Raw genomic sequence first — 17984 nt, forward strand, 5'->3', positions numbered from 1 at the left:
CTTTGGACCTCTTCAGTTTTGTTAGAAAATTTTTCTCTCCAGTTTCAGTCAACAGGAAACATGAATTATAGCTATGGTGGTGGGATCCCTACTTACCAGCTTCCCATTTAGAAACATCATGGGTTTCAGTACCTACTTTTTAAATTATATCACGTCATTTCCTTGTTCATTTTTATTTACTAAATGCTGTTTAAAAAGGCATTCCAGGACTTTAAAGTGGGAGACTTGATTTTAGGAAGCTAAAAATGCATGGTAGTTTATATCCATGGCTTAGCTCCAGAGTGGGGCTGATCCCTGTGAAAGAGTCAGTCCTGGACGTAGACCTGGCATAGCAGAAAAATAACATAACATATGGAGTCAGAAACGCGGCTTTTTACTTACCTGGAAAAATCACTTAACCCCTCTGAGCCTCAGTTTTCTCATCTGTAAAATAAGGATAATTGTACCTTCCTTTTCTGCATTGCAGGGTTGACGCAACAATGCGTAAAATGTAAAGTCTGATGATTATGATGGTACTGGTGGTGATTTTTAGTTTGGAGAAAAGCTGGATAATAAGGTGATTATTTATACCTCTCTTAATGAGAAGAGAGCTTTATTCCAGTGTCTGTATGAGCTTACTGGCATATTCTGATGTGATGTAGCTTCCTTAGCTGTTTTGTCATCATTATCCTTTTACTGTGATCACTGATAACCCTTGTTGGTATAATTTTCTATTACTGGTATTTTTAATCTTCCAGGTTCATAAAACTGGCTAGTTAGTCTTCTGTGAGCATACAAATATGTGCAAGTTAAGAAACATCATAACTAAAATGAGAAAACGTTGGTTCTACTAATCTTGAGCTGTGTGACCTTGCAAACATCATTTAAGCTCCCCAAGGCTCAGTTTTCTCATCTGTAAAATGTGAACACTTTCCTTGCATAAGGCTCGGGGTAAAGAAAAAATAAAATAATTAATGTAAAAGTATTTTTCAAACTGTAAAATGAATATTGACATTGATCAAACATTTTAAGCAACAATTTAGCCAATAGGTTAGATGATCTTTAAAGATAATTTCCAGCTCTAACATTCCACACTACTTTCAAAACTCAAAGAGTGCCCCTAGGGTGTCCAAGAAAATCAGTTACGTAGAAATGAAGGACTGAAAGAATATCACTGCTTGGGGACTTAAGAGCTAGGTCAAAAGTTCAGCTCAGTCTGAGCTTGAGGGGGAACTGTACATGAAGATCTATTGCTTCTTCAGGCCAGGAAAGCTCAGCTAAGCCCAAGTCCGGAGAATGGATTTGAATAAGTGGATGAAGATATCCACAAATGGTGATGCCATTTAAGCTGGGCAGGCTGAGCCTTGTAACCATGTAGACTGGAAAGTCGCCTGTAGATGGCTGTGTTCTCAAGGTCACACCTACAGCAAAGCTATGAGGTTGTACTCAAGGCAACTGACTCTAAGGACCTCTATTATAGATGATTTATCACAAGGCATAGTTGTTTCTGAAACTCTAGCCACAGGAAAAATAATCAGTTCCTCAGATGGTAGCAGGGAGCCTGTCATATGTCCAGTATTCCTTAGTTCGAAAAATCCATGGTCTATGAGACTGCACATGTTCATCCTTCATGGTTTATAGACTGTGGCCATATGTCCTCTTAATTATCTCCATTTTGAAACAAAAGGATGGTACTTGTCCTGTTGGCTGCCCCTCTTTTGGCTCTACTTCAATTCCTCTCTTTTATATTCAGTCAACAGAACTGAACACAGTATTCTCCACAGGAGAATGAGGACACATTAATATTTTCTCCTTTGTCCTAAATGTCCATCTTGATTATATGCAAATTTTGGCCAGCATTTGGTGCAAAGAAGGAAATTAAGCCAATGTCTTTAGTAATCAAATAAATATAACTTCTTTCCTCATAGCTTAGAGACACAACATTTTACAAATCCATTTTAGCTTATTTTCTGCTAAATGCACTGCTTTGCAGGAATACATATGGAAATTCATTTAGTTTTATGCTCATTAGGTAGGTCTTTCAAATCTTTCTGAATTATCTAATAGATGTGAGGTCATCTTCACCAGAGTAGTAATTTTCCTGGTAGCTATCAGAGCATTCTGTGGGGGTTGAAGAGTAATTTGGCATTCAGTGGTCCAGGGATCTGCTCCATGGGCTGTAATTAGTGGAGTGGTTTCCCTTCAAGGTCCACCATTTCTCTAGGGGTGTTTGGGCTATCTATCTTAGATATAAAGTCCTATATAAACCCTCAGAAAGAAAATCAGTTGCATCAATCAATTTCATTTTTTTGAGTCCATTAATATAATTTTTAGTCTAATGTCTGTGCCTTCCTTACTTTTCAGTACTTCAGTTTAATATTATTTTGGTAAAACTACACTTAAGGTTATGATGGGCCATGATCAAATCTAAACCTTTAATCTATGAGCTCTAATGACATAGTTGTATCATAATCTATTATTGTCTTCTCCCTTTCTGCCCCCATTAATGGCATTTCAATTAAAGTGTCCTTTTTCTTTCTTTCTTTTTTGAGACTATATTCAAAAGAGACTCTCAAGCTACTATCTAAATTTAGCCTCACTGATCAATACCGACATCTAAATTAACTCCCTTTTTCCAAGAGTCAACAGCTTCCAAATCAATATTTCCTGCTCCACCAATTTCCATCAAATACAAATGCCTTCTCTGAAACTGGATCAGAGGGCTCCCTAAGGAAAGAGCCTACACTGACAAGGAAAACAAGCCTGTCTAATGAGGCATGGTGGCTTAACCAAGCAGCAGTCCCTTGGCACCTTGAGGACCAATGCCCTTTGCAAAGGGCTTGGTAGATTTCCTGAGAATCCGTTTGAGCAATTTTGTACAGTCTTGAATGACAATCCCACAGTGTGTCATTTTTGTCACGGTAGAAATAAGGAATCTTCCCACCCCCACAGAAGAATTCCTTTTTTGTCTCCCCACTCGTGATATTATAAATGGGAATGTATATAGATATTAGTCCACCCCAGATTATTTATATATAGACAGTCCACTTCCCTATTTAACGAAATACTTATCATCAGCCCAGTCTCCTCCTATATAGGATGTGTAATTGGAGAATGAATACATTTCTATTTTAATATCAGCCAAGGAAAAGAGAATTAGGGAGCTGAATCTACCACTGGTGCTGGAGAAAAATAAATGAAAAATCAGGAACAAAAGCAAATTTATATATTTCATTTCAAAGTCAAAGAGGAATGATTTTCCTGTTATGTTTTGTTCAGACGGTCATTCCTGCCACCTTCCACTGATGGAAATAACCAAGTAGGTGCAGCAGAGGACTTCGATGACCTGCTGGAGCCTTGCTGACCTCAGACAGGTGCCACCCTCTCCATCAAGCTTAGGCTATGCCTGCTCCTGTCCTCTCATACATGGTACTGCTGAGGTCAGGAAAACCTAAGGCCATTCAGCTAGAAGGATTCTTATTTTAAATTTTGAATTGATAAACATAATTGTACATATTTACGGGATACATGTGATATTTTGATACAGATATACCATGTGTAGTGTACATTGTAACTGGGATAACCATCACCTCATTTATTTGTGTTGGAAACATTCAAATTCCTTTCTTTTAGCTATTTTGAAATATACAATAAATTGTTGTTAACTATAGTCACCCTACTGTACTATACCACACTAGAACGTATTCCTTCTAACTATAATTTTGTCCCCATTAACCAACCTCTCTTTATCATCCCCTCCCCTCTACCCTTCTCTACCTCTGATAGCCACTATTCTACTCTCCACTTCTATGAGATCCACTTTTTTAGCTCCCACATGCGTGTAGTATTTCTGTGCCTGGCCCACTTCACTTCACATAACGTTGGAGGGCTTCTATTTCTCCTGGGACCACATGGCAAGAGTCGGGGCCAGCAGAGGCAAACTGTAGGACCTTGGATTTAGGAGGCCTGGGCTGAAGTTTCAGCTGACTAGTCAAGAGGGCTTGGGGAGCACTAACCCTATGGTACCTTAGTTTCCTCATTTGAAAAGTAAGCATAACACCACTTCTCCCCATGGGTATGTTCTCTTAAAATGAGATTATAAATGAGAAAGGATTTCTCATATGAAAAGAAAGTCCAGCCTTAACTACTAAGTCGCAGAATTTGCATACTCATTATTGTTCTGGGCCTGCTAGGATTTCCATCAAGTCCTTATAAATAACATGTCTCTCTGGAGACTCAGGTTTGATCCCAGTGTCATTAAGCAGAAACAACCTGGAGGGCAGCACTATAACCCTGCCTTGCTTGGGGCTCAGGAATGTAATCTGCACGGAATACAGATCTTTAGCATGACGTGTGTGGGCTATAGCTCAGCACTGATTGGAAGAGATGGGGAGTGGAGAAGATAGACTTATAATAAATAACAATATAATAACTAAGACAGAGGCATTGGAGGAAGGAATACCTTTAATATAAGGAATCAAGCAACAATTAAACAAAATAAGATGTTTTTGGCCCTCATACTAAATCAAAAGGCTTAATTCTAAAAGTTCCAGCATGATGAGCTATGGTTTCCTGAAGAAAAAAGGTAAAAGCTCCAGCAGCCACTATAGACAAGAAAAAAACGTGTTTAAAAGATGCTTCTTTGCTTAGGATGATTTGGGTAGAATGGGGCAGAAAGGGGCAACCACAGGAGTGATGTGGTACCTGCCCTGCTGGGAACCCCTCTGGGACCTGTGGAGAGCGGTGATGTGCTCTCTCCTCAGGGTGATCGTGGTCTGCTGACCTCTTAAGCTTCAGTGGCCTCATCTATAAAATGGGAATAAAGTCTACTTCAGAGAATGGTTGTGAGGATGGATGAAGATGTGTGTAACACACCCACAGCACTCAACAAAATGGAACTATTATTATACTTTTACTTCTTCACCCCCACCTTCGTACAAATAGCAAATTAAAACAATTACCACTTAGTCTGTTCTTAATATATGTACTTTTTGTAATTTTTATTTTTTGGAAACAGGGTCTTGCACTGTCATCCAGGCTGGAGTGCAGTGACATGACCATAGCTCACTGCAGCTTCAAACTCCTGGACTCAAGCGATCCTTCTTCCTTAGCCTCCCAATTAGCTGGGACCACAGGCATGTGCCACCACATTCAGCTAATATTGAACATTTTTTGTGCAGTCTCACCATGTTGTCCAGGTTGGTCTTAAACTGCTGGCCTCAAGTGACTCTCTTGCCTTGGCCTCCCAAAGTGCTGGGACTACAGGTATGAACCACCATGCCTGGCCTGTACTATTTTTAAAATGTGACATTGGTCATTGTGTGTATGTTCCCACAGATTCCTAGAGATTAAGCATAAAACGCCTAGCATAATGCTTCATGCAGATAAGCTTTTTCCTTTTTAAAATCAACTTTAATATGGCAAGAAAAGTTTCCTATAATAACCATACACACTTTGGAAATAGTGATGGTAATTGCTACTAGTTACTGAATATTAACTATATGTCAGGCATACGGGTGCCCCAAATTAATTAACCTGACTCTATATCCTAAATATGTTTATTGATAAAGGATTTGTATATTTCCCATGGACTGCTTGACAGGATTGAGGACAGAAAGAAAGAATAGATTCAGTGACTGAGGACAAATCTGGAATGGATTGTCATGTAAGCGAGAAATCAAGCATTTGTTGTTTGAGCCATTGGATCATTGGGTCTATTTGTTACTGCAGCCAAGTTTTCAGAAACTAATACAAGTAGTCCTTAACTTACCTATTTTCGAAGTGCTGGTTACTTAAAGGGGCACCTGTGGCTCTGTATGCCTTACCTCGTATCAGGAGCAGGTCCCAGGTCAGGCTTGGCTGGCTGAGAAACCCAGGCTGAAGGAAGAAGGGGCCAGGCTTACCTGTTTGACTTCAGCCTGGAGGTGCCGTAACTGGAGGCACTGCTCTAGCCGCTTATGAGTCTGCTCCGCATTGAGCTCCAATTCATGCTGCTTCTCATGGAGAAATTCCAATAACTCTTGCACCTGGGCTGCCAGATCAATGTCTTTTTCACAGATCAACTCAATTCCTGATTTTAAAAAATGAAAACAATTAAAAACCAGCTAGTACTGTGAAGGTTACATTCCTTTCAATATGCATAAGAAAACTGGAATTTGGAAACAGTCATTATTCATACCCTCCCAAACTCTAAACATTCCTCTGTGAAACTGAGCACCACAATGCACCCATGTTTGGGATGCTAAAATTATGCCATCTCTTTTGTATCAACGGATCCTTTGCCTGAGAATTCAATGGATGATCAGCTCCTTATTATCAACAGGAATTAGAGTTATATAGAGGTCCAACCCTAGACACAACAGCACCCAGCAATTCCTGCTGGGGGATTTGCCAACACCCAGAATATTCACAAACAAGCCTCTAAATCATATTGGAAAATCAAAAACCAAACCAAAAGACTGTCCCAGTACTTCTGCCAACGACACACTTCTTTTTTTAGCTGGTCAGATATAATTTATCATTAGATGGTAAGTTCACTCCAACGAGAATAGCTACACAATAGTGATTTTTAAAAATTAATTTTAAATTCCCCGCAAGGGTTGCACATGGACAGTGGTGATTTTATTAGCCAACTACTTAGGTTCTCTAAAAACAGGAACTGTTAGAAATATAAGCTAGCTGTCATATATTATTTATAAAACGCAGGCAAACACACCTAATAAATACAACCCAGCAATATACCACAGGGATAATGAGTGCTTATCCGTTTAGAAAGAGCTTCACATTAAAGTTGTGCCCACACAAGGAGAGTTTGCTCAGTGTTTTTCTACTGGTTTATAATTAGTAAACCCAGCCAGTCACTGACAAGTGTTCTCAAGGTTTATGTATAAACCATCCAACATTAATAAACTGTCAACGATCTGACCTGTAATGGGAACCTTGAGTCAATATATGCCAGCCAGAAGCTGTGGCCCCATTCTTTGTTTACCTCCTTGTCTTACTTTTCCTATATACTTTTCCCAACTCATGAGCACAGGTGCACACATACACTTCCTCTCTTCACCATGCCAGTTCTCCTATTTATACATTATCATCAGCAGGCCCAGGTAGCCTTCATCAAATAAATTTCTGCCTCAGAAATTAACGAACTCGGTGAGAGAGCAAAGGAACTGTCTTAGTAATCAAAGTCCTTCTCTCCACTAGTAACTTGAATTCGATTCCTTACTTGGCTCTCAAAGACTACATGAAAGTGTACTAGCTTTGGAATAGTCCTGAGTTGGAATCCTGACCTTGGGCAAGTGATCTAGACTCTCAGAAGCCTAATTTTGCTCATACGTAAAATATGAATTTACCTACCTACCTACTTCATAAGCTACCTACCTCCTAAACTTGTGGGATTAAATGGGATGATGCATGTAAAATATCTCTCATATATACATATTACTGTGTATACATGATACACAATAAATACAGACCACTGCTGCTTAGTCCTGTGGCTTTCCTGACTCCTGACTCTTACCTTAAACTTTTAACTTTCTGCCTTCTCACATTCATGCCCTCTTGGTTTCTAAATGTCTCCGACTTGTTGCAAGTTGTGGCCCATGTTGTTTCTTGATTTGGATAGTCTACATATTTCTTATTCGGCCTTGTTCAGATCCTTAGCTCTAGGAAAATCCTAACTCTGGACTGCTTGCTTCTTCTGATCCCTGAGTCCACCTGGCTCTGCAGCTTCTTAGTTCTGTCCAAGTCCTTTCCCCGGCTCCTCATCCAACAATCTAGACCCAGTGCAGCTTTGGTCCCGATGCTGACACTTTGTCTGTGATGCTGAAGGACAGGATCTCAACCAATGATGGGGTTCAGACTTAAAAGCCCCGCAGATAAGTCACCAAAAGGTAGTGTACTTCCATGGGGATCAAACCCAAAGGAGCCTGCCAGTCTCAACATATGGCTACCTAAAAAATAAATCCCATTTGAGAGATTTCCCCATCACTCTACTCACACCATCAGAAATCCATCACTGCCACCACCAACACACCTGCAACATATAGTCGGGGGTGTATAAGGAAAGTCTGTACATGCTAAAGAAAATTTATCTCTGGAGGCAAAAATAGTGTTTTATATAAGGACAATATGGGAAAGTGGGAACATTTTTTTTTCCTGGTGTTACATGGTAATAATTTCAGTATCTTTTCATGTTTATTTTTTTTTGTGTCTGTTTCATAATTCCAAGTCCCAGCTCCTGAAATATCTGTGGGAGACAGAGAAAAGAACGGCTTGTTCTTTTGGCAGCCAACTCCTTCCAGTTACTATTTTCAATTACCAAGGGGATGAGGTAGAGCATCTCCTTGACTGAAATAAAAAGTAAGAACACAAAATTTCTACCTCTGCAGTGCTTGGCATAGTGGGATGACCCCTGACTCTTATCTTTACTTTCTGGAAATGCAATTTAAGATCCATCTGCAGAAGCAGATGCTCTTTCTCACTTCCGGTCTCGATGCGGATTTGCTGTAGCTCATACTCATTCTGCATGTGTCTCTGGTGTTCAGGACGCTGGGCTTGGGCAAATGTCTTTCTATGTGAGCCTCATGGCTCAACTCTGCCACACCACATGTTACCTGTCAAAGAGGACAGCCACCTGCTTAGGACATCAAACAGAGCAGTCTCCCAGCAAGTCCTGAGACTCAGTCCCTGCATTTTCATCCATCTCATTTGAGGTTGTTTCATGTGAGATAAACACAGGAAATAAAATGGATGAAGACAATCCTTATTGTACCTCTGCACTCCTCAGGAACACATCATGTTGTGGATGGAGTAAATGGGAGGAACATGAAGATTTATTCCAGCCACACCTAGAAGAATAGAAATTACCCCCTCTCCCACTGCCCCCAAACACACTGACACGAGTACCAGTTAAAGCCCATCAAATGGTAAATATCTGTCAATCAGCAGCAGGCAGAGTTTGCTTGTGTTGACATTACTGCTCTCAATCTAATGATATATCTGTTTTTCTTAAGGGCTCTCAGAAATGTGAAAAGACATGTTTCCTCTTTCCATCAAGTGTGGAATATATTTGTGAGGAAATCATTTGTCAGGCTCTTTTTAAAAAGTTCTTTTGAGACTTCTTTCTGATTTGCCCCCACAATTTCCTGTGTCCATACCCCAATCAGAACACTTCCATTCAGGTTGGTTCCTTATTAACCTATCCATGTTGTCCCAGGAATGCAGGCTTCCCGACGCCAGGGCCATGTCAGTCTTACCCATCTCTGCCTCTTCAGGCCCTAGCACAATGCTTCATTCATATCATCCAATAAATACCTAATCAATGAACAAACGAGCCTCTTTAGAGAACTGAGGTCATATGCTGTGGTGGAAAGTACCTGAGAGCTTGGGGGAAGAACTGGCTTAGGTTTGCTCTGTATGCTATGAATGGAGAGACTCTGAGCTTCTCACCCTCTCTGAGCCCGGGTTGCCTTGTCTGTAAAATGGGAATCACAAGGAGGACTTCTCAGGGATGTTGTGAGAACTAAGTGAGATACAATGTATACAGTGCTTGGCATCTAGTAGGCTTAAAATATTCATTTTCTCCCTTTTTCCTCTCCCTCAGAGAAATTATAACGAATACACTTTTGATTGCTGATGGAACTATTGAATGGCTTGTACAAAATGTAAATATAAAACCTTACTGACAGGTGTTTATGTACTTGCCTAATGTATATCATTGGAAACTATGGTGGCTTTAATGCTGTTAGACTGCTTCTCTCAACCCTGGCTCACATCAGATTCAGCAGATAATTTTTTTTTTCTTTTAGACTGAGTTTTGCTGCGTCACCCAAGCTGGAGTGCAGTGGCGCGATCTCGGCTCACTGCAACCTCTGCCTCCTGGGTTCAAGCGATTCTCCTGCCTCAGCCTCCCAAGTATCAGCTGGAGAATTTTTTTTTAAATCACCATGTCCTAACCACACCCCAGACCAATAACCTCAGAATCTCTGTGGTCGGGACCCAGCCATTAGTAAGTCTTAAACCTCCAGGCATGATTCTAACATGCAACCAAGATTATGAACCACTGGATAAGATGGTACAATGGCCAGAAACCTGGGGAAACAGAGATATTCCTTCTGCTACACTTAGCGAATGCTCTGCATTGGTGTTTGTTTAGGGCTAAAAGCCACAGCTAACAACGATAAGCATTAGTTTGCTTTCGTTTGTTACCAGATGAGGGTACCACTTTAATTTCCTCAAGGAAAGAGGTGACCATGGTCTAGAGTAAGATTCAGATATTTCTGGCTATGCTGCCCATACTTGTAACACGTTTTTAAAAACTATGTTCTTTAAATATCGGTATCTGCCTCAGATACAGAACATCTTCTTTTCTCTTTCTTTTCTCCTCCCCTGTCCATTCCTCTTTCTGTGTCACTCCGTCTACCTAACAGTTCAGAAATTACAAAGTCCTTTAATGAGGTTTTGAGATCAGTGTTCTCAACACTGGTTGTACCTTAAAATCACCTGGGAAGTTAAAAAAAAATCTGGGCCCACACCAGACCAATTAACTAAGAGTCCCTGAGGGATGGGGCCCAGACATTGGTATTTTTAAGAAGTTCCCAGGTGATTCTCAATCTACAGCCAGGTTAAGAACCATTGTTTTATGTCAAGGTTTCTTCTTCCCCTCCTCTCAGCCCCTCAGATCCACATTCCTATTAACCCCAGAGTAGCTTTCATGTTGAAAATAATAATAATAATAAAAAACCCAGATTTTTTTTCTTTCCTTTTTGACACTAGTAAAATTATTTGTGCTCCATTATTTTTACCTACATGTGTTCCACCCACATTGATGTTCATTCTTGATTAATTCAGCAAACGTTACTATTAAGAACTTGCTAGGCACAAGACACTGGCTCTGCTAGATGCTGGGAATGGAAAGAGGGAAGAAAGAATTTGTTCCTTCATGCTGCTGAAAAAACTACAGGAACACAAATAACTTCAACAGAACATAGCATGTGCTAGGAGTACAACATATACTAGTTGCCAAGTTTCACTGAACCCTTTCCATCCTCCCGTGTTATCCCACTTCATCCTCACATGACCCTATGTGGTAAGGATTCTGAAGATCACTACTTTTAAGAGGAAGGCAAGGTTTAGAGAGACAGGTGAATACATACAAGGACACTCAGGTCCTAAGAGGTGCGGCCGGGATTTCAACCCAGGATTTCCTCTTGATTTTGTATTCTAGCCTTTACGCTCAAGGAGAAGAGTGATCCTCACAAAACTTAATTTATTTTAAGAATTTATTTATTTTTTAAAGTTGGGGTTGGGCTCTTCTCAGGCAAAGTAAATTTTAAGTATCATGGCAACAGACTCCAGAGATTTCTCATTTACGAACATTGTATAAAGAGAGAAGTTGATGCTTTGAGTAAATCACAAAAACAACATATCCATAGGGTATGTCACTCTTGTTTTACTCCTCGAGTCAAGTGTAACAGTTGCATGGTCAGATTTCATGGGAGAGAAGAAGTATGGCCTGGCCAATGAGGGCAGTTAGGCTGAATTACGGAAAGTGAGAACTGGAGGGAACCTTAGGAATCAAGGCCTGCCACACTAGACAGAAGAAGAAACTAAAGTCTAAAGAGAAAAGGGACTTCCAAAATCAGACTGCTAGTTGGTGGAACTGGACCTTGAATTCAGCCAGCATGTTTCCCCCAACTTCTTTCAGCAAAACCTACCACCTCGCAACTTGAGGTTCAAATAGATGATTCCATAGTGAGGAAAGAACAATGAGCAAATTAAGAAATTGTTCCTATTTACTCTATTCCTGAGCCTGATGTTAAGTTAAGCAAAGGCTTTTGCTTTGGTTACAGTTGTAGGTACACCAGAGCGATTTAGTAGAGCCTGGCTCAGTATTAGAAACTTCACACTTGAAAAGAAGCATATAAAAATTGCCTAGTTCCATTTGCTACTACAAAATCAAAGCATAAGCCCTTATTCAACATGGACTAAACACCAACAAAAGTTTTAACATTGCTAATTGTCCTTTTTCTAAGACTACAGTTTATTTTACCTTTAGTCCAAATACAGTCCATTAAACAAAGACTGTAACTCCCCAAGCCATTTATTGCCTCAGTCCTGTGTCTCTGAAGTCTTACATTCCTCAGCCACTGGGGGTCAAGGCCCACCTGGGCTCACCTCTTACCCCAACCCCGCCCTCCAGCTCTGGTGTGAATCTACCCTCCATTTCCCTAAGCCCAGAGGTAAGTTAGATGCCTCCCCTGCAGAACCAGGCATTCAGCCATAGACAGGGAGTGAGCATTCCTAAAACCCCTGGATTCATTCTCTTGAAAGCCTCATGGTATACGCCAGACTGAACAGCTAGCTGTGGTAGGAGCAGGAGAACAGCCAGCCTCAGTAAGAGGCGCTGAAGAGGCCAATCAAACCTCTTTTGACAAAGCTCATTTCTAGAACAGGATATTGTGGGGGTGGGCAGCCCATCTGCCTGGGGTGTTTTCACCCACTCAGCCCTCATGGTTTAGGTGGACGCCAAGCACAGCCCACCTCAGCCACAAGCAGTCCTCAGGGACTTCCAGCTCCCAGTAATCTTTCTGTTACTATGGATACTTGGCTCTTGGGACAGAGGTTGGCTTGCTCAGGGTCACGTCAGCACCCTGGTAGTAAGTGCTGCAGGTGTCCAGGCAGACAAGGCTCGTTTTCCTGCTGGACACATCCACCATGAGAGATGAAGGGTGAGCATCCCTGCATAGCTTCTCTGCCCGTCTCTCTGCTAGATGCTGTGTCTGCATTCTCTTATGGTTCCCAGTCGTAGCTGCATAGACAGCTACAGTGAGTACCATGAGGGCAGGTCATGGGGCTAAATGCCGAGTCCAGGTAAGATTCCCAATCACAGAGAAGGGATTATGGTTTCCCCCACTTCCCTAATAAGGTACAGTCCATGTCCTAGAACACTGACTTCCAAATTTTAATGTACACACCATTTACCTGGAGATTTCATTAACATATACTTTCAGATTCACAAGTCTGGGATAAGGCCAGCGATTTTGCATTCCTAATCTGCTCCCAAGTGATGCTGGCGCTGCTGGGCCCAGGGCCCACACTGAGTAGCAACATGCTAGGTCAGTGGTGCACAAAATCACCTGGAGGGCTAATTGAACCACAGATTGCTGGGCCACACTCTGCTCACCCATAGACTATTTAAGCAACACTGCCTTATTAATGAATCCACCCCTCAGATCAGTCTCTGCTTTGGAATTCTTTGACCCTTAGACTATCTAAGCAACATTGCCACGTACTCTTGTATACAGGGCTTTAAGAGTATGCGCTGTTTCAATGCCTACAGCAACAGCAAAGGAACCACAGCAAACATTTATGTTATGAGATTCTGATGTAATGGGTTCAGGTATGGCCCTTGAACTCACATTTCAAACATATCCTCAGGTGATGCTAATGCTGCTGATATGGGGATCACATTTTGAGAGCCACTGTCCTAGGTCATTCTGGAGATGTCAGCTGTTGTGGCTTAATTATCACGATTAAAAGCAGTGGTTCTTGGCCCTGGCCACACAGTTGAATCACCTTTTTGCTGTTGCCCAAGTTTCATTTAGAGGTAGTTAAATCAGAATATCAGGGCATGGGGCCTGGGCACTGTCATTTAAAAAAAGTCCCCAGACAGACTGCAAGGTGAGTAGCCCTTCCTGGGACTACACAGAGCACTAGCTGCATACCTGTGAATAGGCCTGGGGTTTCAGCTGCACACCTGTGAACAGGCCTGGGTCTCAGATGCAGTCTGTTCACAGCACAGATGAAAATTCAAGGACAGACTATGTTGACAAAAGTGAACAGAATTTACTAGACTGTCTCTCCTCTGGTCAGGAGTGAAGTCCCTTTGAAAGCTGGTCTTTTTTTTTTGTTGTTTTGTTTTGTTTTGTTTTGTTTTTTGAGACGGAGTCTCGCCCTGTCGCCCAGGCTGGAGTGCAGTGGCCGGATCTCAGCTCACTGCAAGCTCCGCCTCCGGGGTTTACGCCATTCTCCTGCCTCAGCCTCCCGAGTAGCTGGGACTACAGGCGCCTGCCACCGCGCCCGGCTAGTTTTTTGTATTTTTTAGTAGAGACGGGGTTTCACCGTTTTAGCCAGGATGGTCTCGATCTCCTGACCTCATGATCCGCCCGTCTCGGCCTCCCAAAGTGCTGGAATTACAGGCTTGAGCCACTGCGCCCGGCCTGAAAGCTGGTCTTTACTCTTTCAGGTCATCAAAAGAAACACAGTACTTTAAAGTTCAGTATGACTGCTAAGGTCCCCCCAACAATCTCAGGATTTCCATATCCTTCAGGATAAGCAGGGACATGGCCCAACTGCGTTTTATAGTTGATGGCCTTAGTTCCTGTCTACCTCATGCTGGAGAGTGAGGCACCTGAGCCAACAAGGACCTGGGTAGGAGGGCAGTGGAGTGGGTTGGGAGGTAGAGTTATGGGCTCTAGCATTCCCCTGGGATGTGACCAGCCATGTGACTTCTTTTCTTCTGGACCAGTGGATCACCATGGCGCTCTCTCATTCTAACATCAAAGGCTGACTTGGGGAGTGGGAAGCATAATAATAAGGACTCACTCACTTGTTAGATAAATTTTGAATAAATCTTGAGCAGGAAAAGAAGTTAAATCTGAGTAACTCAGCCATGTTTTTCTGAGAAGTTACAAAATTATATGATCTTGTCATAAATGTTTATCAGTACTGCTTATACTCACCCAAAGACCAGTGATTTAAAATTGAGGAGACTGAGAAGCAGGAACAGGAGACAAGGAGGTAGCTTAGGAGTAGAGGATAGGGCTAGAGAATGCGCGCTGGCAGCAGGGGTCAGGAGCAGAAGAGGAAACCGCTACACATGTGAATACAATCCATATGAATGTCTGACTGCTTCTGGTTTGTTTTTCCAGGCTACTATTTTTTAAAGGAATCTGTGCTGATTGCCATCATCGGTTCTCTCACTCTCTGCAGACCAGCAGACCCTGGCCCTATTCTCAACTTGAGCACAGCCTAACTGGGTAACCTTGGGCACTATTTCAGCTCTCATGGCTTCCGTTTCTTTTTTTTTTTTCATCTGACTCCTGCACAGGCTCGAGTGCAGTGGCATGGTCTCTGCTCACTGCAGTCTCCATCTCCCAGGTTGAAGAGATTCTCCTGCCTCAGCCTCCCGAGTAGCTGGGATTACAGGCGTCCACCACCACACCTGGATAATTTTTGTATTTTTAGTAGACATGGGGTTTCACCATGTTGGCCAGGCTGCTCTTGAACTCCTGACCTCAAATGATCCACCCACCTCAGCCTTCCAAAATGCTGGGATTACAGGCATGAGCCACCACACCTGGTCTCGTTTCCTTTCTTTTTTTTTTTAATGTGGGTAGAAGTCTCTATTCTTTGTAGCTGTAGGAATAAAATGAATAAACGATGTGGCAGTGCTCCTTGCAGGCTAGCTGGTATGCTTGTTTTCATCATCTCCCCTGCCAGAAGAATGAGCGAGGTCACCCACCTGATGCCTGGACCTCCATGATGTACTGGTGCAGATCCTGTCCCTGCTGGATGACCTCAAAAGTCATGTTGTTCATGGCTAGCTTCCGTTCTGTGTGGCGCTGCAGCCGCTGTTCTGCCAGGGTTAGGTCCTCTGTGTTGAAGTCATTCATCTGCCGAAGCAAGTCTTCATTCCAGGCGTCTAGCTCTGCTGTCACCTGTGAGGGAACCACTGTCGTCAGCACAGGCTCACCAGGTCCACGAGAGAATGTTAGGTTTAGACTTACGATTCCAAGCCTTATTCATGAATCCAGCCCTCAGATAAGTCTCTGCTTTGGAATTCTTCAACCCTTAGACTATTTAAGCAACATTGCCATGCACTCTTGTATACATGGTTCCAAGAGTGCTCTCTAGGTTTTTCAATGCCTGTAGCAACAGCAAAGGAACAGCAGCAAACGTTTATATTATGAATTATGGCTTATAGAGTTTTTGCATACTCCTTGCTGTTCAATCCTCACAATAAGCCAGTGAGGCAGGCATGATGGAGATCCACAGGTCCATCTTCTAGAAGAGGAAGTTGACCCTCACACAGACAGATGGGGTGATTTAACCTGCCAGAGACAGATAAAGTTCTTCTACTAACTGCAAAGACTTTGTCTACCATCCCACAGTGGTTGCTGTATTTTTCATAACTAAAGAGGTTCTCAGAAATTAAGTAGCGAGTTTATTTCAGAAACAGAAACAGAGGGCTAGAAAAGCCTGGTGAATAGCCCAAAGTTACACAATCAGTTAAAGAGTAGTGTCCATCAAACCCAGGGGTCCTACTCTGATTCCCATGTTGTATTGTGCAACATTCTGTCCTTCTATTACAAAAGTTGACACCTAAAAATAGTGACTAAACACTAAACAAAATATAAATGTGTAGCATACCTCCAGAAATTCAAGCAGATTTAATCAATTGAAAGGCATTCATTATTCTAATGAATAGTAAAGCATGTAATGAATGGAAACATTGCCCCAATAGCAACTTGCTAATTGTTCATTTCTCTACACCTTAACTCACATGACTTCACCAGGTCTACTCTCAGTTTTCTGCAAATAGGGACTAAATCCTATACTTCCTTTACAATCTCTGCAATCATCCACAGACTAGGAACTCAGAAGACTGAACTAGATAACTCCACCGGTGTGAATCAAAATTAAAAGTTTGTAAACATGGTTTTCAGATCTGCTATCTTGTGCTACCCCCATGACACCCCTGTAAAGGCGACAGCATGCGTACTGTCATCCTCTTTTCTCAGAATAGGAAAGTGTCACTCCAGGTCACACATTCCCAGGATGGCCCAGGCCATCTAAGCATATATCCCAGAGCCTTAGTTGAGTAGTTTTCATGATGCTGGGTCTCATGCCAGCTCCCACATGGCATAACCTTCCAAGTTATCAAAAACTGCTGCTCCAGGAGCATCAGTGACACAGGGAGACAGACGATGGACCGAAGCAAGTGGGAGCAGTGCTCTTATATCCCATGCTGGGGCACACATGCTGGGATGGGAAAGCCATGGGTCACAGGATTTCATTTTTGTCTAACAGCAAGACCCTTCTTCAAGCAAAATAGAAACAGGTTAAATTGTACTTGCTCTCTTTGAAGCAGAAATGGGGACATTGAAAATATCACCCTCGCTGCCCTAGGTTCTCACTTCACACCCCATATCTTTTCAGGTCAATTGAGAGAACTGCTGAGCTCAGCAGGAAAACCCAGCATTACTTATTGCGGGGCGTCCTTGGGGGATCCAGGAACCAGTGGGTTGACAGGCAACGTAGGTTTTTGTTGTAGCCCCATCTTTGAAGAGTACTTCATTCTCTTAACTCGAGAACGGGGTTAGACTCATGAGACTAAAAGAGATTATTTTTAAAAAGATAATTTAGCCTGGGTGCAGTGGCTTGTGCCTATAATCCCAGTGCTTTGGGAGGCCAAGGTGGGAGGATCACTTGAGGCCAGGAGTTCAAGACCAGCCTGGTCCATGCAGTGAGACCCTGTCTCTCCAAAACAAATAATAATAAATTAGCCAGGCATGGTGGCATGCACCTGTTGTCCTTGCAACTTGGGAGGCTGAGGCAGGAGAATCACTTGAGCCCAGGAGTTCAAGGTTGCAGTGAGCAATTATTATGCCACTGCACTCCAGCTTCAGTGATAGAGACCCTATTTCTTTTTTTTTTTTTTTTAAAGCATAATTTAAAATATAAATAGGCTTTTATAGTTTTTATAGAACTAGGCCTGTAAATATCTTTTTTCGTTACTGTATTTTTAAAACTGATGTATAATTTACATACAAAATACACATATTTTAAGCATTCAGTTCTGAGTCTTGACAATTTTATACACCCATGTAGTCATTGCCAAAATTAAACTATAGAGCCTTCCATCACTCTAGAGAACCTACTTGTGCCCCCTTCCAATCCATTCCTCCCCTCCCCAACCCACAACTAGGTACCAATTTCTG

At 42.1% G+C, this 17984-nt stretch overlaps 1 protein-coding gene across 46 annotated transcripts in view; it reads right to left on the minus strand.

Annotated features, from left to right (window-relative positions):
- Positions 1 to 17984, minus strand: part of KALRN (kalirin RhoGEF kinase) — a 694928-nt gene that overhangs the window by 296217 nt on the left and 380727 nt on the right. For all 46 annotated transcript variants that reach the window (XR_012431622.1, XR_012431621.1, XR_012431625.1 and 43 more), the window contains 2 exons: positions 15506 to 15701; positions 5883 to 6049 (listed from right to left, as the gene is read on the minus strand). Coding sequence is in view for 38 of the 46 variants with exons in the window: in XM_015446332.4 (XP_015301818.2) it covers positions 5883 to 6049; positions 15506 to 15701 (363 nt within the window). In the remaining 8 variants the exon portion in view is untranslated. The remainder of the gene's footprint in view (positions 1 to 5882; positions 6050 to 15505; positions 15702 to 17984) is intronic.

The sequence above is a fragment of the Macaca fascicularis genome, chromosome 2, assembly GCF_037993035.2.
Source record: "Macaca fascicularis isolate 582-1 chromosome 2, T2T-MFA8v1.1".
NCBI classification, from domain to species: Eukaryota; Metazoa; Chordata; class Mammalia; order Primates; family Cercopithecidae; genus Macaca; species Macaca fascicularis.